The sequence below is a fragment of the Brachyistius frenatus genome, unplaced genomic scaffold, assembly GCF_029030835.1.
Source record: "Brachyistius frenatus isolate BFR_SWC_R1_liver_20210118 unplaced genomic scaffold, ASM2903083v1 Contig_27, whole genome shotgun sequence".
In the NCBI taxonomy this organism is placed as follows: domain Eukaryota; kingdom Metazoa; phylum Chordata; class Actinopteri; family Embiotocidae; genus Brachyistius; species Brachyistius frenatus.
The window spans coordinates 3,165,766-3,190,337 of NW_027210626.1; the positions used below are offsets into that span (position 1 = coordinate 3,165,766).

Sequence of the window (24,572 nt, forward strand, 5' to 3'; positions counted from 1 at the left end):
CATTGTTAAGTGTACAGTGATTTTGAGTGACTGCTCTCATTCATGGCTTCTCCAAAGACCCTCAGATACAGCCTGGAATAGAGGCTTGTACTTCCTGAAGGTTTTGTCCCAAAGATTTTTGTCTCAGGGAAGATCTGAGACAAACATGGGAAGGAAAAAAAACATAAAAAATTAAATTACCACCAAACAGAGATTTTTCCCTTCTAATCTTCTCACATTGATTCTTTTCAATAAATCATTTAATCCAAAATCTCTCCAAAAATCTAAATTGAGAGAAAAAGTCCAAAAACTGAAAACAGATTTGTGTATCAGAACTTTGTTTTGTTCTTGTTTTATCTCCCAGTAATCATCTCTCGTCCCCTCGCAAATGTTCTAGATATAAAACTGGATATAAATGAGTCCACACCAGCTCCACCTGTAGCAGCTACAACAGTAACATGCTGCTTACGCACTGACGCTTCAGTAATTCATCTTATGCTGTAATATTTAATATTATCTCATGTCAGCAGACCGAACCAGGACTTTTACTTTAAATACTTTAAATACATGTTGTTGCTAATGTCCTTTTACTTAAGAAGGACTTTTTTTTTTTTTTGCATTCTTGTTATTTTATTCTTTAAACTTCGTATTTGTACTTTTACTTAGGTAAGTAAAGGATCTGAATCCTTCCTCCACCACTGCAGGAAATAATGAATTCACTCTGAGGCCCCTTTGATCGCCCCTTAGTTGTATGAGGGGTCCCGTGCTTAGGGGCCCCTGAGGGGGAGATGGGGGGGTCGCCATGGACCCGAAGTTTGTTGTCTTCTGCAATGAACTCAAATTACCACAATGCAACACCGAAAAATATCATCTCCTTAGCTACTGCTTTGGGAGCTACGCCCCGAGAAGAAGTGGGAGGCTTGCCCCCTGAAAGGTCTCATTGTAGAGAGGGATGAGAGTGTGTGCAGCGGGTAGTGTGTGTGTGTGTGTGTGTGTGTGTGTGTGTGTGCTCTGAGTGAGTGAGTGCTGGTGTGTGTGTGTGAGAGAGAGAGAGAGAGAGAGAGAGAGAGAGCGTGTGTGAGTGAGTGAGTGTGTGTGGACGACCCCCCCCCCCCCCCTCCCCAGCCCCCTCCTCCTTAACTAGCTGGTCAGCAGTGGAGGGATTAGGGAAGCCAGCTCCGCTCACTCACTACCAACAGACCTTGCAATAAGCGTGAATCATGCTCGCCGTCATTGCTACCGGCTGGGAGTGGAGCCCAAATTGTGCAAGATACGGATAACAGCGAGGAAAGAGGTCCGTGTGGATCGAGTCACGTTTCTTCCAGGTTTCTTCCTCCCACTGTGAAAATGTCTCAGCAGGAGCTGCGCCTCCACCGCCGCCGCTGCCGCCGCTCGGACCTGTCGCGTAACGCTGCCGCCCTCACGTGTGTTTCACGCTGAAGAAGAAGTGACCTGGATAAACCTGAAGAGCCTGCGAGGGCTGACTGAGCAAAACCAAAGGTCGTACGGATAATTCTCCCCCCCTTTTTTTTTTTTTTTTCTTCGCCGTGCGGAGGTTTTTCTTCAAGTGGACAAGGAGGGGAAAAAAAAAAAAAAAAAAAAAAGTTGTGCTCGCTGGTCAAAGAGGAAACATGGGGAACGCAGGGAGTATGGATCAGCACACTGATCTCAGGGGACACAACATGCCCCTGAAACTGCCCATGCCGGAGCCGGGAGAGCTGGAGGAGAGATTTGCAATCGTTTTGGTAAGAAAAATGAGTGGTTTTTCACGCGTGTGCTCTTTGTTCCCTGCATGCCTCCGTGTCCTGGGACGGGACAGCTGTGTGTAGGTTGGACCTGTGTTTGTCCAGCACGCCTGATCCTTTCTTTGTTGCTCACGGGGGAAAAAAAGGGTCACTCCGAACAAACAAACAAACAAAAAACAAAACAAAAAAAAAGGGCCTGTTTACTTGTGTCAGAGGAGTTCTGCATCTGTTTCTCTGACATCATATTTTAGGGTTTGGGCAGAAGTCTTTTAACCCTAATCAAAGAAGTTGCAGGACTGTGAATCTATTTAATCCAAGTCTGTCCTTTTATGACTCAACAAGTTTCTCATTCAATGATCAGTATTCTGATCTGAAAATAACCATCGGCCATTAAACTTTTCACCACACAACATCAAACATCACGTGTTGGCTTCACCGACACTAAATACAAGATATTAAATGTTTGTCCTCTCGTGTAAATTTCAAAGTGTACACACATGAGACACCTGCAGTCTTAACATGGCAAATGATTTTTTTTTTTTTTATTGCCCTGCTTTTTTTTTTTTTTTTTAACTTTATGAGCCCAGATGCCGGACTCACTACTGAAGTCTTAAGTGCCCAGTATGCCATGTCCTTTGAAACACGTCACATCATAAAGTGTCAACAGATCTGTCAACAATTATGTTACCCGGGGAGCGAACACCAAGTGAACTCTCCTGGTAAAGTATCCTTAAAACTTTGAGCTTAAACTTAAAGCTTATAGGTTGATTAATAGATAATGATGCAGAAGGGACACTTTTATGTTGCTGTGAGTGATGAAGACTGAAATCAAGAGGAAGGGTTTTATTAGTTTAGACTGGCCACACGTGTGTACATACACTTCCATCACCAATATGTGGGTGTACTTAGGCTCTAAAGTGTTATTTACCATCTTCTCTTGTGCTGTAAGACATTATTATTTAAGCTGTGAATAACAAATAAGTTAGTGCCTTCCACTACACTGCCCCCCATTCAGTGAATACAGACCTGACAGAGGAACAGTGAGGTGAAATTTGAGAGCTGGCAAAAATGTGGGTCAAACATGATTGTCGCCTGGCCCGGTGCTCTCGTACACATCAGCTGCTCAGGAGAAATAATTTGGCTCGAACAAGCTGACGGCATGATTGTAAACTTGTCTTGGAGACCAGTAAAGGTTTAATTTTAATTTTCGAGCTTTTACGTTTCTTTTTTCTGGTACAGAACATGTTTTTTTTTTTGTTTTTTTTGGTGCGTTAACGTTGGTGGCGCAGATCTCGTAAGCCCATTATAAAAAGCGGATCAAGTTCAGGTGGAAGTTGAATCAGTGTGTGCCACTGTTGTGTTGGGGGTGTGATTGCTGCCTGTCAGACACGGATGAATCCGTTCTGTGCTGCTGGAGGGAGCAGCAGACTTTTTTGGGGGGGGGGGGGGGTGAGAGAGGCTTGACTTGACGTCACGCCACCGATGGATTTGGACCTTCTTCTTAATCACATCTGCTGTTGGACTCGCTTACTTCCTAGGTTTTCTGAGCAGCGAAAGTCCCCCACCCCCCCTCAGACTGTATGTTGGGTTTATAAATGAGTAAATGATGAGGATCCATACAGTTTGGTTTACAAACCTAATACAAAAAAACCCCAAAAAAACATCTACCCGTCTTAACTGGAGGATTTCCTGAGCTGGCTGTCAGAAAAGCCGATCCTCGCAGCATTTCAGGAACTCCCCCGCTCCCTCCCTTCCTCCTCCCTGCTGCCAGCATGATGCCTCAGCTCTTGGCGGGATGGAAGCCTTCCAGCATTAGAAGAATTTAGTGCTATAATAACAGCAATTAGTGTTATTTACTACCATTTAAACCCTGATGTGTCTCCGCCGGGGCTGATGGCAGTTGGCTCCATCGAGTGGCACAGTGTGACTCTGATGACCTCACTTTTACGTAGTTGGTAATTAGGATGATCATTCTCTGTCTTTTTTATTTCCTAACATAGAGGTAATGAGCGCTGATGAGTCAATATTGAAGCATACTTAGCTGCTGATTAATGGCCCTTTCACACAATCATGACTCATTTCCTGTCACTGAAACACCCGCAAAGTTTTATTAATCTGATTTGTTTCTTTTAGCGACCACTTAAAAATCAAACTAAAAGACAAAATCGTATTTTACAGTCCAACATATTTTTGACTTGATATACTGTAATCTTCCCTCAGCACATTCTCAATGTACAGGTCAAAAACTAGCAGCAGGACTGTTTACATGCCACTCCTAATAGGTTTGATGAAGAGGTAAACCCCGGACCACAGAAGGGAGCCGTTGGGATTAAAGGCTTGTGCTGTGCACGGCTACATTCAAGCAGTCACCTGAATTCCTTATCAAGGATGTACAGTGTTTGAATTTTCATGCTGCGTGATGTGAAAAAGGCTCCTTTCAAAAGTTGACTCGCGACTCCCGTCGTCTGAGCAGACCACATCTGTGTGTAACCGCACTTATAAAACAAACCTAAGAATTTGATATGGCTGTACGAGTAATGTTGGCTTGTGTTGCACAGGAAGTGGTTCCATGGTGTTCTATGAAACGGGCCACCGAAGGTCCAAAGCTCCGGGACACATGGCTTCATCCACAAGATGAGTTAGGGGACCTTGAGTGGAGGTTGTTTTAGCAAATGCTGTTTTCAAGGTCGAGAGGAAACGACAAAGCTCAGTGAAGAGTGTGGTTTAGCTAAAGTTGATCATTTCATTATGTCTAGAGTTAGTTATTTTTGTATGTAAATGCGTACTACACGCTGCTTACTGTCAGTTACCTGATAACAGTAAGAAATGCAAATCCCCACTGTGAAATAACTTCTTTACCATTTCCATGTTTTCTCATTTATTGGTTTGCCTTTTTGCAGGGAGTTTTTTTTTTTTTTTTTTCCTTTACGGAGTTTAACAATGTATAGTTAAAATGTAAAAATAAGACAAAAACTGTCCGTCTACATGTGAGATGCACCTCCAAATATGTGAACTGAAAACATCTAAATATCATTTTAACTGGCCTCAGCTCCTTTAAAGCAGCATTAAGTTACATTTTAACCCAGCTTTCTTGGCTAAGGTTGTGTTTGTGTGTGATTGTAGTGCCGGTGGTTTATTGCCAGCTGAGTTTGCAGTTTCTAATAAATGAAAAGCTTCCTGTTAAAGTTTCTGTCTCATGAAACGCTGTAACCAGGACCAGATCTTTGAAACGGACTTAGGCTGAGTGTTATGTAGAGCCTTTCTCATGATGGTAATGGCTCTGATTAATGTGCAACCATGGCCATTTGGTGGTGATTAAACCCAAATATTCATTGTTTAAAGTACTGAAAGGTTGGTCGATTTCCATAAAGACATAAACAGGAATTCATTCACTTTTTTTTTTTTTTTTTCATGAAGTGATTTGCTTTGTGTTGAAGGCCTGGTTGTAGTTACTCTTGGAAGCATTTTTGCAAGCCTGCGCCTCTCCTGGTTGCCATAGTTTCGGTGACACAAGTCCACTGCAGATGGGTTGCACATGATTATGAGTTAGCCCTCTGGATGTTTACTCTGCACAGCACAATGCTGTTACCCCGGGGAGTTTACTTTACGGCCGGTCACATCAACACCCCGGTAGATCCATTCAGTCTGCACTTATTGCCCCATCAATCCAATGGGATTTGGCCAACTACTAGAGGGTGTATTAGGGCCTAAAAGTGTCATTTTTTTTGTCACTTGGTCAATAAATGCACAAAGACTGAAAGCATGTGAAATGACTCCAATCAATCTTTGTGAGTCACATGTACACTATTAACCAGTCTACATGCTTCACAGTGAACCAAAGGAAAATGACTCTGTGGAACAGGAATGTGGCTCGGGCCTCATGTCTGCTCCTCTGCCTCAGCTAACCACAGAGCTGGAGTCAAATGAACTCGTACCCACATCCAGGATCCCGTCCACTTGAATCTCGGGGCCTTTGCGCGAGCTGAATATCACGACTGCCGTCAGGAAGGCAGAGACGTTTGGTATTTTTTTTTTTTAAAGCCATCTGGAGACTATAGGCTTATCTGTTGTTGTTGCTGCTCTTCTCAATAGTCTGCCCAGATTACATCTAAGCTGCTTTGTTTAAAGGCTGCTGAGGAACAACGAGCTGCTGTTATTTGTGCTGGGAGGTACTTCATGTGAAATCTACTCTCCAGATTTAATCACCAGACGCAGCCTTCATATTCAACTGAAGTCTTAATTTGTAACGTCGTCAGGTCCGGAGTGGGTGTGTTTCTCACCTAGTCAGTCCCAGTTTAAACCGTTGATAGAGGTTTCTGTACTTAAATTAATTGAGTTTTGGAATTCAGGCTGAATGTCTTATCTGAAGCTGCGCTGATCCGTATTGTGATATGAACGATGGGATCAAGAGATGTCTTGTGTGATGGGTATCGCTCATAGTGAGAATTAGCACACGTTTCTGTGGTTACTCTCAGCTCTGTGGAGCTTTTTAGCATATTTTTAGCTCATTTTTTGGGGGGTTAAATGGTCCACTAATTTTGGTTCAGTCTCACTTCTCTCATCAACTTCCTATTCAGCCACAGCTGGTAGCTGTTTTTAGCAAAAAAAAAAAAAAAGCTCTGATAAAGCCACCTCGCGCTAACTGCTCAGCACAGACGGACACAGTCAGCGACAAGTAGCTGAGCATAGTGGAGTATCGAACAGCTGAAGAGCAGATACCTTTCCTGAGAGCTGACGGGAGATTGGATTTACACATCTCCTATGAATGCTAATCACGTTTTATTTTTATTTTTTTAAATTTTATGTCCATAGTATGTCAAAGGTGTGTGTGACGCTCAGATTGTGGAGTTTCTATAATAACCTGTCACTTATCTGCAGTTAAATGAGAAAATTAAAACGTGAAAATGGATATTAGATCAAGTCAGGTAGTGGTAACTCATAAATTGGGGGCTGTCGTCCCCTTGTGTGAAGACACTAACCCCGCCCCCGTGTCTTAACCCAGGAAGTGACTAAGCTAACCCTCTTAGTTTTTCCATGTCGACTCTTCTTCATTAAAAAGCGGAACAATGGGTATTGTCTGAGACGCAGAGGGTGAACAGTGGCTAAATCCCCCGCGTCAGGCCCACGGAACAGAGATGCTCTTTATTCTGTTGGGGAGCCCAAGACGGAGCCTGGCACCGAACCCAGACCCGGCAGGCTGAGAGAGGCCACCATACATACCTGTGTGTGTGTGTGTGTGTGTGTGTGTGTGTGTGTGCGTTGGATCCCTCGGATGCCCACCCACCAATTAACCGAACAGACTCGAGCACGAAATGTTGGGAGCAATGAGATCCGGCAGCCAGCGTTGCGGCTTTTGCAACCTCTCAGAGGGAATTTGAGGTGCTGCGGTGTTCAGCGATAATGTGCTGCTCAATGCCCCGAAGCACAGCCTGAAGGCATCTTGCCTGGCTGGCAGCGGGTCAGCTGTTTACGCGGGAGCAGGTCTCATGGCTGTGTGCAGGCACCGCTGAGTTGAAACCACCGAGGCTCCGATCAGTATTGTTGCTCTCGGTTCAGTTTTGACATCTGCACGTTTGGGGTGGGGGGGGTTTGGTTTCCTGCTCCGCTTGGGTGGGTGGCAGAGACCGCTTTGAGTACCAACCAGACAAAACGGTATTGACTTTGGAATATCCCTAAAACCTTCCAGTGGGCTTTCAGTGTGATCACACCCGGTTAGAACACTTCTTCAACCTGCACTCGGTGTGTTTTGACTTGGCCATCATTATCTTTGCTGTAGTTCTTTTTGCATGGGGAGCAGGTGTACAATGATGTAGCCTGGAAAAGGCCAGCATGGTCCTTTCATATGGGTCGCGGTCCACTGCCAGTGCTGTCCAGCAGGACCGGTCCAAGGCTCACACAAAAGAAGGAGAGAGTTACAGCTCTGTGGTGAAGTTGATTATGGTCAGGATCTGTCCAGGCTTCTAAGTGGCAGCTGCGCTATGAACCGAGATTGCCCGGCCAAAGTGCTCCACAGGACCGGGTGTATGTTATGAACTCTTAAGAATTAGTTTATGTTCATGGTGTTCAGTTTTTATCAGAGACCAAGTCCAGCAAAGCCCTCCGATGTCTGTGTCACTGTGACCAATGAGGTGGTATGTTGTGGCGTTGGGGTCAGCTTTATCTTGTGGCATTGAGGTTGTTGTCATTCTTGTTTTAGGGGCCTTGAGCTTTAATTAATATGTTTACCTTTTTTTTTTTTTTTTTTTTTTTTAGGGTGAATTTCAGAATCATCATGTGTTAGGTCAATAACCCTCATTATAGCCTAAGGACACATGTTCTACTAACTAACACTTCGTAGTTGGTAAAATATCTTATCTTATTTTTTACATTCTTACAACAATACCTGTACTGCCTTTGTGTCTTTCCCTCCATTGTGTTGGAACACATGAAGACAGAGTTTTACTATTATTACACTATCCTCAGCTGTAACTTGTACAGTAATGGTTTAGTTGTTGTCTTGGTTTACAAGTTAACTTGAACATAGTCTCATTTCTTTGTAAGCTTCTTGAATAGTCTTTGTTGGGACATATGTTGCTTTTGAAGCTGCCACAGTCCAAAAGGCAGATTTTTCCGGGTAAAGACTTGCCAGAATTAACATCTGCAGTGCAGAATGGGAGGTCCTGTTGCATTTTAATGTACTTTGGTGCTCATTGCCAGGGTTTGATATAGGCCCCGTCAGACCCTTAGACAATATAGCAGTCTGCTGTTTCAGGCTTGATGGGGCAGAATATGTGCCTGTTCCTCTCTCATGAAACCAAAGCGTCTTGGGGTAGGTTATAAGTGCTTGTCTACGTCCAGAAAAACTTAAAGACTTGGACTTGACAAAATATGCACTTGAAATTAGCTAATTAATTCAACCTGGTATCACACCAAAGCATCTAATACACCCGTCAGTCCACTAGAGGATATTGTTTCAGTGTCACATCTTGCCTCGCCTCGGCATAAAATGTAGTGTGCCATAGGTTTAAGCACCAAAACCCATAAGGTTAGGTTTATCATCTTTTAAGTAACGTCATGTACATTATGGACATTAAATATGTTACGTTATGTAAGTGATTTACTCATATTAGTAAATTCAATTTATGTTGACTTTTGCATTTTCAGGAATCAAACATCGGTCTCCTGAGTGAAAGTCCTGAATTTACGTGACATGTTGCCCAAATTTTAAATGTTGTGTTATGCAAGTGGACTGACGGGTGTATTAAACGCTTTGGCGTGATACTGGGCTGATTGAACTGAGAGTTTTAAGGTGCATCACAGAACAAATGACACTTGGTCTATGAAAATTTAAAAAAATATAAAATAATTCTCTAATATAAATTTGAATAATGCATCAGTCAGCCGAGCAGGTAATTTTTAATGAAAAACCTGTATTAACTGGCTCATGAGTCATTATGGAGGACAGATGAATAGATGTATCGGTTAATGAGTGAATGGGTTCAGCAAGTGGCACTCAGACGTTTCAGCTTAGAATAATTTGTTCTAAATTGCTCAGCCTGTAGGCGCTGTGTCCGTGTGCGGTGCACTTCGCTTGATGCACTCCTGCAAAGGCCAGTAGGATTGCTGCTTGCAGCTGTTCCCTTTATTTTTTGTTGACATAAATGTAGTAACGTGATCAGCGATCAGGCAGTTTCAAGCTCCCAGTCACTCTTTCTTCACTGGATTGTGCAGAATCACATTTCTTTTGTGGGCACCTGCTTTTCAGACTGCACCAATCATCTCATTAGAAGAAGTGACTATACAGCTTTTTGTGATGAATTCTTCAGTGTTTAAGGGATGATGCTTTCAGATCAGTGTGGTAGGACTGCAGAGTGAAATTTTACTTTTTACTTTTTTTTTAATTTTTATATTGGTTATTGATTGGTTCTTCATTCTGTCAGAACAGATAAAGCAGAGCAGAAACCAGTCCTGTCATGCCGGCTGTGAGTGGAGTCAGCTGAAATGCTCGTGTTTTTTTCTTTTTTTTTATTCTTTGGTTTAGATAAACAACTTTCCTGATTCAGATTAATTCTATTGTGGAGCTGGAACATGGACTCCACCTCTGTCCAGACACTTTCGCAACCTCACAACATCTGGTCTGGCCAGAACTCCTCTGTGTTCATGTATCACTTGTTTTATTTGGACAGCTTCCTGCTGCTCCAAACCATCTCCATAATGTTTCCGGTATGTGGATCACATCCAGCGTTGAAGCCGTTTTATCAGTCCAAAGGGATTCTACCCACAACGTCAAAATTGCTCGTCATTTTGTGATAGGCTTTATATTTGCCCAAAACCCAACCAAAGTTTTATGGATTTTAAATGTTGTCCCTTAAGGAATAAAAAAAAAAAAAAATGTATCAGACATAGCAGCTTGGCTTTACACACAGATTTTAAGGTTGTGCACAGGAAGTTCAATGATTCCTCCCACTAGCAGCTGCTGCATTCTGTGTATGTTGCTGTGCTATTAATCATATTATGATGTATGTTCGGGGTAAGGATTGTTGAGGGTGTTTTAGAGAGTAGTAAGTAGACAGTGCGAACAAAATTACACCAAAGAGGTGCCCTCTTTCTGCCGGAGTAGATGGTACAGACGCTCGTTAACGAATGTGAGGCTTTTAGATGGTAAATTAAGTAAAGTATCTAAGATGATCACATTGAGGCAAATGGATGAAATGTCACTGGAATGTGGAAAGATGAGAGGCACAAACATTTGAACTCACCATTTGTTCAAGTTGCATTCCAGTGAACAGCTTCACAAACATGGCTTGTCGTGTTAGGGGGTCCCGGGGATTACAAAGATAATCTGAGGACAGACAGGGGACACCTGTGTCCCTGAAGAATGCAGAAGATTACAGATCCACGCTGCGCTAATGAGGCGAGGAGCACAGCTCTGTTTTGGATAGCACGTGTCTCGGGGCTGTCCGTCTCCTTTCTCCCTTGAGTAGGCACTTATCCCTGCTAACCAGCACTACTGATATGACAGATTTGAATTCTTATGGGTATGTGTGAGCTGCAAGTCTCCTCCACTGCTCTGGGGGGGTAAATGAGAAAAGAAGAAGTGAAGTGTAACTTGGCACTTACTGATACCACTTTGTAGTTTGGCTTTCTTGAAGAAATGTATTTTCTTGATTCCTGTTGTTCTGGGTTTTGTACCCTCATGGTCGAAATGCACTTATTGTAAGTCGCTTTGGATAAAAGCGTCAGCTAAATGAAATGCAATGTAATGTAACATATACTGTATGTGCAGCTGTGCAGTCACGTATTGGTACACCTGGGGAGGTGTTTTAAAACTCAGAGACTCGCCTGCAGTGCAACGCTAACCTAATTTTTTACATAAAAACACAAAACACCCCAGCGCTTGATGAAGAAAGTTGGAGAGAACATTATGGCATTCCCAAGTATTGAGCAATTTGAAAATATTTGCTGTGACTAGTTGTTAATAACTGAAGCAATCAGAGGTTTTCTTGTTGTGGCATGCAGCACGGCATCTGTGCGCACATTTAAAAAGGAGGCAAGAGGTTTCAAAGAACGGAAATGAATTAGAGGTTGGGACATCGCTTTGAATGATGCAAAAAAGGGTGTTAACAAGAGACAGAGATGCCGTTTGTTAGGGTCATGAGTTTGAGTTTGCCTCGTGCCGTTTTGCTCACGGCAGAGCTGAGAAAACAGTGTGGGTGATGCGGATCAAATGCTGCATCTGTTGGCTCGATGAGACAGACTGGAGTTGTGTTTAACTGTGGTGCGTTAGCAGGAAGAAAAAGTAGAGAGACAGGAAAGAGGAGAGCGTGGGTGTGTCTCAAACTCATTGCAGCCCAAGTCTCCAAGGACAAATCAATTACTGCCCTGAAAGATATCTGAGGAGGCTGGGTGGCTGAAAGGCGCTGCACTGCACACATTTGTCAGGTTCTGTCTCTTGCTGTTGTGTATAATCGGCACATTTAAAGGAGGTGAACACAGTGAAGCAGAGTGTCTTGAGATAAATGTTTTAAAAACTAGAGTGAGTTTGCAGGACATCAATCAGGGCTTCCTACGTTTTCTAGCTGTATTTGTTTGCATTCACTCAAATGGACATGGTTTGGTATGTGAGATCACAGCAGGCAGCGTTCCTCAAAAGTCAGGCAAATATGTGAAAGCAAAAATGTGGATTTGAAGTGATGTACAGTTAATGTGTTGTAGTTTTGAAGGGTATTACAGAACAGTCTAGTCCATCCTGCCATTTAAATTCAGGAAAACCTGCTGTGAGCCGCAGCTGCGTTTTATAGCTGTAGTTCATTGAGAAAAAAAAGTTGGCCTGTTTTTTTTTTTTTTGCTTTGACAAACAGACTTAATGGAGAATGGTCATCTTTTCTGTCATCACACACAGTGGTCAGTTTGCACACTGAGGCCTGTAAAACTTAATTTAAGACAAAAAAAAAAAAAAAAAAAAGGCTTCTGTTAATATCTTTTTCACTGCATTACCAACTGAAGCTGACGCTTTATGTGGGCTGTGTGTTTGCTTTCCTGGCCAGCTGTGCTGTGAAGGCCGTGGCTCTGCAGACCTCCTGGAAGGTGGTGGGTGGTTGGTGAGATTTTAGCCAGCTGTCTATTTTTATTCCTTTTATGACTCAAGCTGGCTAATGAGAGGATACACGGACGCTAATAAGTTCTTTCTATTTATATGAACCTGAAGAACTGATGTGAGTTAAACATGGACAAATTCATATTGGTAGCAGTAGTTAAAGCTGACCATGTCGTGGTAGCTACATGTAGCTTTCTTTGACTGGTACAATAAGGCATACTATAGCACTTATTGTGTGGTGAGACATGTCTTATGGTCTTCAGGGTGCTGTCGGTTATTGACGAAGTACTGTAGGAATCATGTTTGGGCTCAAACTCCTAGCTAGCAAACTCTAGTTCATTTTTTGTTTGTTTTTTGTTTACTTTTTAAAAACAAATTTCTACAAATAAAGAAACTCTCTCCAGCAGTACAGATGTGGGACAGCTGCTTTGGAGATGAAATGTGTTTGGCAGCATGACATGAGGCAGGAGAGAGTTGAAGCCCTGCATTTTACAGAAAGGGGGTCCAGCACAGTGAATTCTACAATTTCCCCCCCCTTGTCATAATACTTGGATGCGACAGCTGTAGTTATCATGTGATGTGTCTGCCTTTTATAGCAGGTTGCACAAAAGAGCTTTACCAGTATTTAAAATGTCACCATACATGTGTCACCACTTTATATCACACATCAGACTGAGTATTGGATCAGTGCGTCCATCTACCGTGGTAATGCTTGAAATTATAGTAATACTTTAATTACTGAGGGATTTACTAATGAGTCAAGTTTAGGTGTGTGCGTGCGTGCGTGTGTGTGTGTGTGTGTGTGTGTGTGTGTGTGTGTGTGTGTGTGTGTGTGTGTGTGTGTGTGTGTGTGTGTGTGTGTGTGTGTGTGTGTGTGTGTGTGTGTGTGTGTGTGTATTTGTCAGGGTGGTCTGCCATCAGGTGTTGGCGAAAAGCTGCCCAGCCCTTCTCAACGGCACCACATTAATAACACAAATGCACAGATAGTGTGGTTGTAGACATGGGGTAACCTGACCCCAGCCAGCTGACGGCCTGTCACAGCTCATTAGCACTGGGATGAAGGGAAGGCTGGTAGAAGTGGTTCTTTGCTTTAGTTGGAGCCTCACCAAGCAGGAAGCCCACAGCTCAGTGCACCCACAGCGACTCGGCAAACCACCCAACCACCCAGGCCAATACTCCTCCTTTATATCCACACAAAACAAGGTAGAAGTCTAGAACTAGCTTAATGGTTTACCCTCCTTTAATTTGAGGTTGCCATCTACAAAATGTGAAAGCACTTCTGTGTGTAATACAGAAAACTGCAAGTGGTTTTCTGTCACTTAACGTGACCATCTACTCAGGTGTCAGATTGTGTTTTAATGTGTTTAGGGAGAGGAAAGTAGGTAGGAAATCTAGTCATCTGGTTTGCAGCCAGATTGAGTCAATAGAGACCTCCTGACTCCCAATTCCCTGCAGTCAACACAGTCCACTTGCAGCTTCTGCTGAATACTAATTTCATTTCCTGGTTGATTTCGTAGAGGAGTCTGTGTGTGCTACAACCTGCGCTTCAACCTAATACAACCTAACTGTTGCGTTTGAAATTGTTTGTCGTGCGTCGAAAGACACAGATAAACATTTAGAGCAGATTGTACTCTAATATCAGAATTTCAATTCATGTTGTTGGTTTATTGGCACTCCTGTGAAAGAAATCAATTCAGCTCCATCAGTGTTTATTTAGAACTGCGAAGAGATGTCGGGACAGACCATAACACAGGCTAATGAACCTAAAGGAATCATTAGGTTGCAAAAAAAAAAAAAAAAGGCATTTAGCATTCATTCTTCTGTCCGTGTCCTTGTTTGTTGTTGCTATGGTATTTAACTGTTTAGCCTCGTGCTGTTTGTGGACATATGCTGTTTTATTGATGTGACGCACTTAGTGATTTTTATATGCGGAAGGTGCTAAACAAATAATTGTTACTTACTTTTACTTACTTACAAAATTATACAAACTGGTGAATTTGTTGTGTTATTATCGGGATGAGCCTCATTCGTCCAATCTTGCTGTTTGTATTAACATTAGTCTTCCTCTCTGTGTCTGTTAGTAGGAGATACCGAGATACTTAGAAGCCCTACCTCCGCGCCTCCTGACCAGCTCTCTAAATTGATTTGTGCTTACAAATGCACTCTTTCAAAATTGAAATGCTTGTAAAGATCGATAGCCTTGCTATACTATATTATAAACCACTGAAAAAGAAACATGACCCTCATGCAAAACAACAACAAACCAAAGTATGTTCGTAATCAGACTACTCTCACGGTCTGACTCCATCTTTGTATGACTCGCTCATGGAAACAGGTCCGATCTCAGGGTATTCCTCATCCATCTTCCTCTCAGTCCCCCTTTGAGTTCGACTGGAAAATCCAGCGGAGAAAAAGTGGAGGCTGAGTGCTGAACCACTCTTGATAAATGATCCAGCCTATCGAATGAGGAGGGAAAAGGATCCCCAAGCTAAGCAGTGTCCAGTCGGCATATTTCCCCATTTTCTCCCTGTGTCAGTGGAAAATATCTTTTATGGCTGAAAACAACAAATGAAACATTTTGATAGATTTTTTTTCTGTAGTAGTTTAACCCGTCTCCAACTGTGTCACACGCTGTATTTTCTTTGCCGAGATACTTGCACGCTCTGTGCTCTCCACATGGTGATTATGTGCCGTTTAATTATTCGACACTTTTCTGAATCTCATCAGGGCGGGGTGAATCATGCTTGTGTTGGACAGAGCCACATTTTGGACAACTGCGGAGGTGTTTGTACATGAAGCAGATGCTGATCAAATAGAGCAGGGTAAAGGAGTTGTGCAACAGTTTTTGGATGATCAAGGCTTCTTTTCAGCTGTAGAGTTCCCAAACACATGGGTTGGATCAGATTTGTTAGAACAACACACGGTTCACAGGAAATCGGTCACATCATCAAAGAGCAATATCTAGTGTCTAATTCTAGTGTCTGCAGTTGGGAAACAAATAATTACAGTAAAACTTTATTGGATATGTATATATATATATATATATATATATATATCTTTACACTGCATGTCCAGTCCTCTATTAACACAAGATAGAGATTGTAGTGCAAAATGTAATCTACTTTACTGATCACAGTCAGCATTACGTCACTTACGTCTTTAATCAACTGTTTTAGGGTTAGGGTCAGTTCCAGCTGGAGACCTTTGTGCCTGTCAGCCCCTTCCTGTTTTTGCTGTCAACTTTTGGAGAAACACCCAAAAAGTCTAAGACAAAGAAAGAAGGAAAATAGGCCGGGGTCGGTCTTGCGTCTTGATTACCTCAGCCAAGGATGAGGCTGGAGCATATGTGAACACTTTTGCTCTATTTGTTTGTTTATGAGTGGTCAACATACTGTAATTTGAAAAGTTCTGACATCAAATTTGGTTTGACAAAATTGTTTTTCACAAAAAAAACACTTTTTTTTAACCATCACACACTTTGGTCAGTAAAGGTCTTTAACCCACTGTTAAGGTTAAAGTGTCATTACCTAGTTAGCAGTCTTAGATATGCCTTGAGTGCTGGAGACACCTTCATATTGTGAGTTGAAATAATGTGTAATAGTACTGGAAAAATGTAAAAGATCAGTTGTCATATAGAACCTTCTCTTCTGTGTTTGGCCTCTATGATGTTTTATTATCCACATCAAATTAAATCTGACTTTTCTCCCTTTTTCAGAACTCAATGAATCTTCCTCCAGACAAAGCGCGGCTGTTGCGGCAGTATGACAATGAGAAGAAATGGGAACTAATCTGCGATCAGGTGGGCATCAGTCACTCATCTGTATATGTTCTGATACTGTAGATGCTGTACAAGTCACACTTCATTAACCGTTGCTGCATAATTACCAAACATTGAAAACACAGCTGTCAATCAGCCTTCTTTATAACACAGAAAACAAAGTGATCTTACATGAACTGCCTGAACTATCTGCTATATCTATATATTGTAGCTAATCCTAGAGAGGGTCTGTCTAGCCTTGTGTCGTGGCCACAGCACCCATGCTGTATTGGCCTGCCTTTATCCAATAAGCCTCACCCCATTTTTACACACTGCCCTGGCTTCCCTGGTCAAGTGGGTTAAGTGGCACAGCAGGGAGCACACATCAGATAGCCAGTTAAAAAACTTAGCCTGTCATTTGGCGTCAGCGCTGCATGTAGGAAAGAACACAGGGTGCACGTTGTGCAGTGAGCTGTGGTCTGAGTGCTTCACTCAGCCCGCAACCTCCATGCCAGAGTTTTTCTGCCTCCTTGAGCAGAGGAGAAAAGCCAAGACTAGATCAAGACCACCACCCACTCAAACTGTATTGATGGCTACTGACCCTGAAGGGAACTGTGCCAGAGAGAGCCCACCAGGCTGCTGACCAGCAGTCAGAGATTTTCTTGGAGAGGAATCCAAACGGTCAGACTTGAAGTGAAAATAGTTGGTCTTGTCAATGAAGTAGTTTCCAAAGACAGTGCCCAGTGATTTTGCTGACAAGCATCTTGGGCTCCTTTATACACTTTATTAATCCCCGAGGGGAAATTTCTTCGCTACAGCAGGGGGGCTCTCAGGGGGGAGATGCTGCAGCAGGCTGCCACTAGTGCGGCGCCAGGTAACCTGACCTGAGGTGCATGTTTTTGGATGATGGAGGAAGCCGGAGTACCCGGAGAGAACCCACGCAAGCACAGGGAGAACATGCAAACTCCGCACAGAAAGGCCCAGGACCGGATTCGAACCCGGAACCTTTTTTGCTGTGAGGTGACAGTGCTAACCACTGCACCACCGTGCCGCCCGAGTAGTCACTCACTTAAGAAATGAGTGATTACCGTGTGTAGTCTGTCCATGTGAATCAGTATTATCCATCTTCAAAATGACTGGTATACAGTCGGTGAAAGGTTTTTTATTTATAGCATTGCAGGCTGTTTATGGTGTAAGACGACGTATTTTCCTCATAATCTGAGCAGTCAAGCGTCAAAGAATATTGCTCAACTAGTTCATTTATTCTTCTCTCGTTTTCACAACAAGTCTATACCCATGACAGTGCAGGCCGCTCTGGGAGTAGAGTATTTTCTGTGTCATGGCTACAGTGAATCTCATAATGTAACCACGGCAACAGTGATGGAGGGGGAGGGAGGGAGGAAGAGAAGCAGCGATGACAGGTACATCCCTTTTGAAAAACAGGCCCTGCAAACGCCACCACAGGTTGAAATATTAAAATTGAAATGAAAATCAATTATGAGGATTTATGAAATATGGAGGATGCTCTTGATGTGAACACAAGGATCAAACATCCAGACTACAGAAAAAGAGACATTAGGAACTCCTCACTGTCAAAATCCTAAGACTCTGACTTCTTTCAAACCAATGGAGCATTTTCCGAAGACATTGTTCATATTGAGCCATCATTTTATGTACTTATTAGCACCCAAAATATCTCCGTTTACCACAAGCTGCAAACAACTGCATGCCCACTGTTCGGTCTCAACTCTCAACTTTAATTTAAACCTGCTCTCTCAGACTATAACCACCATAGAGCATGTTGGAACCAGTTTATATATGCTCCTAAAAACCAGATGCGTGTTCTCTATAATATAGTCTCTCTTCATGTATTTACGACCCATTTCCATTCCTCACATTTCTTTGCAGGCAACGGGATATGTACAGTACTGTGTCAACTCTTTTATTATCTCACAAACTCTGAAGATTCCTGAGCAATGAAACTCTCAAACCCAGCTGAGCTGTCTGTGATCCTGTTGCCGTCAGCTGAGAGCCAACTCCGTTTCCTGACGCCGCGCTCGTCTTTCCTGTTTTTGTGTCACTGTGGCAGTGATGTATGTGATGGCGATGAACCGATCTCAACATCTGTGTACAGAGGGCGGACACCTCTTGCAGGATGTGATCCACTACAATAGCGTTACAACATGTGTGTTTGAATGAAAGCACGAGTTCTAGCTCTTTCTTGACACTCATGAGTCAAGACTGTTTGAGCATTGCTGGGCTGAAACTGTCAGCCACCTCTGAGTGGCTCAACGGTTCAGTATAGAACCTTTGACTCGTGTGATCCTTTTAGGAGACCTGTCTGATTCATTGGAGGAAAGCCGTTCAGGGATCATGTTCTTGTCACTGCACTGTCAGCTCCTGTTAGTTGGTTGAGGTGCTTGCAGGACATTGACAGGATATTTGAACCTCTTTCTGGAGGAATTTCCTTGCTGGCAGGTGCAAATAAGCAGTTTGGGGACTCGTGATGTCTCGCAGAAGTGTCTGTCTACATCGACCCCAGATGAAGTGAACTAAGACAATGAAGTAGAGTAGAACATTTCCTCCAGGAATTTGTTCACCTGAGGTGGTCAACCACAGAGATCCTGATGCATCTTGTCCTATAATTGATTTAGGTAATAAATAACAACCTAGGCAACATGTAATGTAATCACTAATTACATGTTTTCTGCTGTGTGAAACCGCACGAGTGGAGATGTTCTTTGTTTCAGGTTGCAGGCCACACCGGTGTTGTTTAAACCACAAATAGAAGTATCACTGACATAAAACCATGAAGCTACTTCCTGACATGTTGACCATCCTTGAGCTGATTAATGCTTGTGGGACTTCCTAATGTGTTTACTGGGTTAAAGAGCACGTTTCATATGAGGAACAAATCAAATAACGAATGCGGAGACTGATTCTTATAGATGCAGACTTTGGTATGCAGTGAAAAGATGGCTGATATATAATAGAGGATGTGTGGACTTTTGAAGGCTGGTGAATCAGTTGTTCTAGATAGCTTGCAAAAGTGAGAATATGTATTCTTTGCCTACATTGTATGAGGAATTCATTTCCTCAATGATATGCCCTCCAGTCTCATACTCTCTGATGCTGTGTGTTAAATCACTAAGCAGAACCAGTCACGCTGTTGTGGTGTAGTGCTCAGCTTGATCCAAATACTGTTTCCCGTTCAACAAACTGATCCAAATCCAGCACTAATCTCTTGTATTTATAGTTAGAGCATAATGGTGTGACCTGAAACCTGTTGCTGGTTGAATTTGAGACATGTACACACACATCCTCACAGTTTTGATCACAATCCCCATGCAGGTTATGCTTGTGTGACACATTTCAACTCAGTTTTCATGACAGTTATTACCAGCAAAAAAAAAAAAAATCATTTTATGACCTCTGAGATTTGTTTTGCTGAATATTTTGCTCAAGTACATTTCCTGTTATAATCATGTGACAAATTCCTCCCTCTAACAAACACAACAAATAAAGCTAATGTCCCGATCTGCAAGAAAATCTCCCTGAAAAACCGATCCGCTCATAATTTAACAACTGTGCAATCTAAAATGGTTCATTACACTCAAGATTGTTCAAACAAACCTCATGTGACCTCATCTAAAGGTTTGTCATGTCCAAAGCAGGATCTTTATTCTGGAATTATCCTCTTAGTGTGGAGTATAATCTGGGGTTCCCATCACTTGAAGGATGACTCGCAAAGCATTTACTCAAAACCCATTGAGCTTTAACTGAAAGCTTTAGTGTCACCAACAGTTTACTGTATACTGGATACGTGTTCAGACTTGTGAGGGTGTGATCTGTCTCATGTTGTGTCTGATCATCTTGAGTTAACAAATTGATAAGTCCTAAAAAAACAAAAACAACGATAGATCTGCACGACATTGAAGCTAAATTCATAATTTTACTGTAAATGTAACTTCTGTTTTTGTTGCTGCAAAACTTTCCAAATGGTTAACTTTTTCTCTGTGCTTTTATTCTCTTCTTTCTCTCATGTTTCCTTTCCATCTGCTCATCTGTCTGTTTTATTTTCCTTTCTTGATAGGGGCGCTTCCAAGTGAAAAACCCGCCTCACACGTACCTCCAAAAACTGAGGAGCTATCTGGACCCGGCAGTCACACGAAAGGTGAGCGCCCTCGCTAGCTAACATCCTATCCTGTTCCACTGGTCTCGCGGTTCCAGTGCCGCGGCTTTTCCTTCCCCTCTGACCCTCTATCTCTTGTCCAGGATGTCCCTACCGCTGAGGAATGATTGCACAAAGGTTCTGGAGGAGACAGCTTGGGAACTTTAGTTACAACAGTGTGGCTCAGTAAGAACGGAGACAGTTGTTTATCTGGAGCTCCCTGGTTGGAGAAACCTCTGGCTAATTCCTTGTTGTGCCATTCTGTGGTTGACAGGAGGCTCTGTGAGAAAGAGCAATGGAAGACAAGTACAAAAACAGTTACTTGAAGGCAGAGAAAAGGAATAATAGTGCAAACGGGTAAATTGCTGCATTGACAGTGTCCTGCAGCACAGCAGGCGCTCAGAGAAGATATCAGAAGTGTCTTGGCTTCATGATAAGAAAGGTCTGATGTCATCGGAGCAGCCAGTTCTGGCTGTTTCCTCGGCTTCTTGGAAGGGAGCAGGAGGGAGTGAGAGGAGGGGCTCCATGAAGATGAGTATCAGCCAGCTCTCAGGCTTTGCCAAAATTCAGTCCTTTTGGCCGTGGTGAGAGAGCTGTGGGGGGAATGCTGGGAGACCGGCCTCTGTGCTAAACAAATTAACCAGTAGACTCTGCCAGAATAACAACAAATCGCTGAATAATTTAATTTGCTCTGACAGGACTTAAAATTTGAAATCACAACGAGCTACCTAGAGCAGAATGAACAAAGCTACGAGGTGGAGAAATGGTTGAAGTACCTACAGTTTAATTTTGTAATTTGATCATTAATGATGCTATATTACAAAGTATACAATAATGGCAAACAAATACATTTCGAACATTGCAGATGGTGTCATTAAAGGGTCATGAGTTCATCTAATGGCCCTGTGGGACTATTACCTGTCTAGTGGACTGCTGCACCCCCGTGGTTCTGACGGCTGACGTAATGCATGGGAGATTACACGTCTAGGAGATCTGATAAAATCAGGGAGCAAGAGGAGACTGACACAGGTTAAAACAGACAAAACACTGTAGGGGTTCAAGCCTGGCAGTTTTCGCAAGAGCAGTCTCAATGTTAGAGATCCAGACTTGTTGACAGCTATTATGAATCTGACTCTATATTTATAGCATGTTATAGCTTTCCTCTTCCTTTTCTCTACAACTGCTGTTGAATTGCTTTTGAGTAAGGCGTTTACCACACGACAGCCCTTGGGAAGCGAGTCAGTGACCATCAATACATCTCTGTTGCAAATTTCCAATCTCATTAATCGAATCAGGGCATATGTCCTGCATATACACATTTATATGGTAATATAAATATGTATATGGTATTTATGTGGTGGGGATTGTTGATTGAAAGCTTAATACCGCATTCATATCTGACTGTTAAATATACGGCTACAGCGAGCAGAAGGACAATTTAGCTCAGACTAAAGGATGGAAACAACCTGCCTGGCTCTGTCCGAAGGTAACAAAATCTGCCTACCAGCACAGCTGAAGCTCACTAATTAACTTGGTATATCCGTACAAAAGCTGAACGGAAAAAATGACAAGTTAAATGAGCTTTAGAGGTGCTGGTAGGTGGAATTGTAAGCTAAGATAAGCTGTCCACCTCCTGATTGCAGTTTCATAACAGACTTGGTATTGACCTTCTCCTCTAACTCTGAGAAAAGTGAATAAGCAGATGTCAAACTATTCCTTAAACGAGATAGAGACCTTGTTTAAAGCTCCCTGGGTGTAAACACATTCATGGTTGGCGGAACTCATCCAGATGAGACAGCCGCCAATGTTTGTCTCGCAGATCTTATCCAGGTCACACCCTCCCTCTCTTTTTATTTTTTATTAAACTCATCTGCGGCTACATGACTAACTGGTTGTTTGGTCTATAATCCCCTCTAGATGAGATTAACTTGAAAAACAAACCTCTTATTATTTACCATCTTGTTTTTAACGTTAAGTCTGATGGGATGTTTGGAAAATCAGCCTGATGTGAATCCTGTGACTATTCTTCACCTTGATCAAAAACTTCAAGTGGATTGGCGCACAGGAATTGAATGAAAGTGTAAAGTGAGGAGGGCAGTGGAGAGGGAGGGAGGTATACTGAATAATAAAGAGCGGGTAGAAGGGGAGAAAGAGATGGACAGAGAATGAGAGAGAGAGAGAGATAGATAAAAAAGAAGCACAAGAGAGCACAGAGGAAAAGAAAGAGTTATGGGCTTCTTTCTACATTCCTGCTCCATCCCCCTTTTCTTCAAACTCAAAACAATTGCCACTTTGTACCATGGTGAGAGAGCTGGAGGTCATTGCCTCTGCTTTCCATAGGCAGACTCCGGTGCATTCCTCTGGGCAGCTCCCAGCCAATAGGCAGCCAAGGAGGAAGAGCTCTAGTCCAACTAGTCCCCAAGAATGTATCACCCAATGATTTGTTTCCAGGATGACCCCTCCTGAGCTCACACTTCCCAAAATCTCTTTTTCCCCCTCCTCTACACTTTCAGTGCCTTCTCCCTGCTCTTTACTTTCCGCTTTCGGCGCTGCCTCCTCATCTCCTCCTCTTTTTCTCCTTTCGCCTCATGTCGTCTTCACCCTCTCTCCCCACTGTGGGCTCCTCTCTTTCCCTGCTCTCTCTGTGTTGCAGCTGGTAGCACTTAAAGTGTGGAGTGTGGGGTGTTCGGTGGGGGCTCTGGGAGCCTGCGCAGTACCCCGAAATATGCTCCGCTTTCCACACAAGCACACAAATGACTCCTCCCTAATAAAAACACTCTGTTTCTCATCTCCTCATGTTCCAAACACACACCGCCCAAGCCCAAAGACAAGAGTAGTGAGACCCTCGCTATGGGAACAGCTCTCTTCTCTGTCAATGTTAATAATAGGTTAACACAGGGTTGAGCCCTGTTTCCTCCCTGTTACAAACACATCATGGAAAGTGACCCTCCAATCCTGGGTGGATCTCTTCTCTTCTCTTCTCTTCTCTTCTCTTCTCTTCTCTTCTCTTCTCTTCTCTTCTCTTCTCTTCTCTTCTCTTCTCTTCTCTTCTCTTCTCTTCTCTTCTCTTCTCTTCTCTTCTCTTCTCTTCTCTTCTCTTCTCTTCTCTTCTCTTCTCTTCTCTTCTCTTCTCTTCTCTTCTCTTCTCTTCTCTTCTCTTCTCTTCTCTTCTCTTGCAGAAAAGTTTAGTATACCGGGTTACCCATTCAAAGCATTTCCAAAAGGCAAAATATTAGATGATTTGAAACACCTTTCAATTTGGGGATACAGGTTTCCCATTTGTCACCTTGAGTGAATTTTGGTTGTTTCTGCTTAAAGATTACTTGAATGATTAATCATTTTAATGATCAATAATCAATTTAACTGATTATCAAACAGCAAATCAATCAATTGACTATTTTTGTTGTTACTATGACTGTATTTTTGTGGCTTGAGACTCTGTGCTGGTTTTTATTGGAAAAAAGTAATTGTTAAAACATTTAGCTATAAAAATAAAATTTTTCTGTGGTTGTTTCCTCAAAGTTGATAGATTATTGACTATAATATAAATTTTTACGATTTTTGGTGTTCACTAACAAGACAACAACTACACATGAGATGGTGGTGCTTTTCTCCTCGTGTACATATTTTATTATTTTGAATAACCGGGATAGTGATTTATTAGAAGGAGAGGAGAAAATTAACGTCTTCACTTCTGATGTAACAGTTTCACTGCCTTTCATCAGGGATTTCCCCTCCATGTCACAGTTTGATCATCACCGGTTATTCACTTTGTTTGTTTTGTTCCTGCGGTTGTATAACAGCCTGACGGGCCTTTTGTGTTTGGTTTTGCACATCACCTCCTGCCAGAGGATGAAAGCTGAGAGGAACCCGCTCACGTTCTCTGTTCTGCTGTTTTCTGTCTCATTCACAATTGAGATCATACCTCCATGTGTGCCGTTCACACACTTCTTCCTTTTAGCTGTCGCCACAGTAACAGGACCAAGAATGTGTGTGTGTGTGTGTGTGTGTGTGTGTGTGTGTGTGTGTGTGTGTGTGTGTGTGTGTGTGTGTGTGTGTGTGTGTGTGTGTGTGTGTGTGTGTGTGTGTGTGTGTGTACAGTTGTGTTCATGTAGCAGCTGGGTGTTCTGGTTAGCCTTGAGAGGTAACCAATTAGGTCACTTGATTTTATCATGCTGCTTCCAGGAGGGATTACAGCTATTTGCAGAGGCAACATGAGCAAACAGCATCAACATGAGCAGATAAAACAAGTACTGCAGTTGTATAGTTTCCAATGAGTCTGCTTTTAAGCTAGTTATTAGTTACTGGCAAATGAAAGGCCCATTTAAGAGTCTTATGAGAACA

At 42.7% G+C, this 24,572-nt stretch overlaps 1 protein-coding gene across 5 annotated transcripts in view; it reads left to right on the forward strand.

Annotated features, from left to right (window-relative positions):
- The first annotated feature begins 959 nt into the window (after positions 1–959).
- Positions 960–24,572, forward strand: part of LOC138620958 (formin-like protein 2) — a 49,750-nt gene continuing 26,137 nt past the window's right edge. For all 5 annotated transcript variants that reach the window (XM_069698640.1, XM_069698642.1, XM_069698641.1 and 2 more), the window contains exons 1-3: positions 960–1,724; positions 16,016–16,099; positions 20,151–20,231. In XM_069698640.1, the coding sequence (XP_069554741.1) occupies positions 1,611–1,724; positions 16,016–16,099; positions 20,151–20,231 (279 nt within the window). In that variant the 5' untranslated portion in view covers positions 960–1,610. The remainder of the gene's footprint in view (positions 1,725–16,015; positions 16,100–20,150; positions 20,232–24,572) is intronic.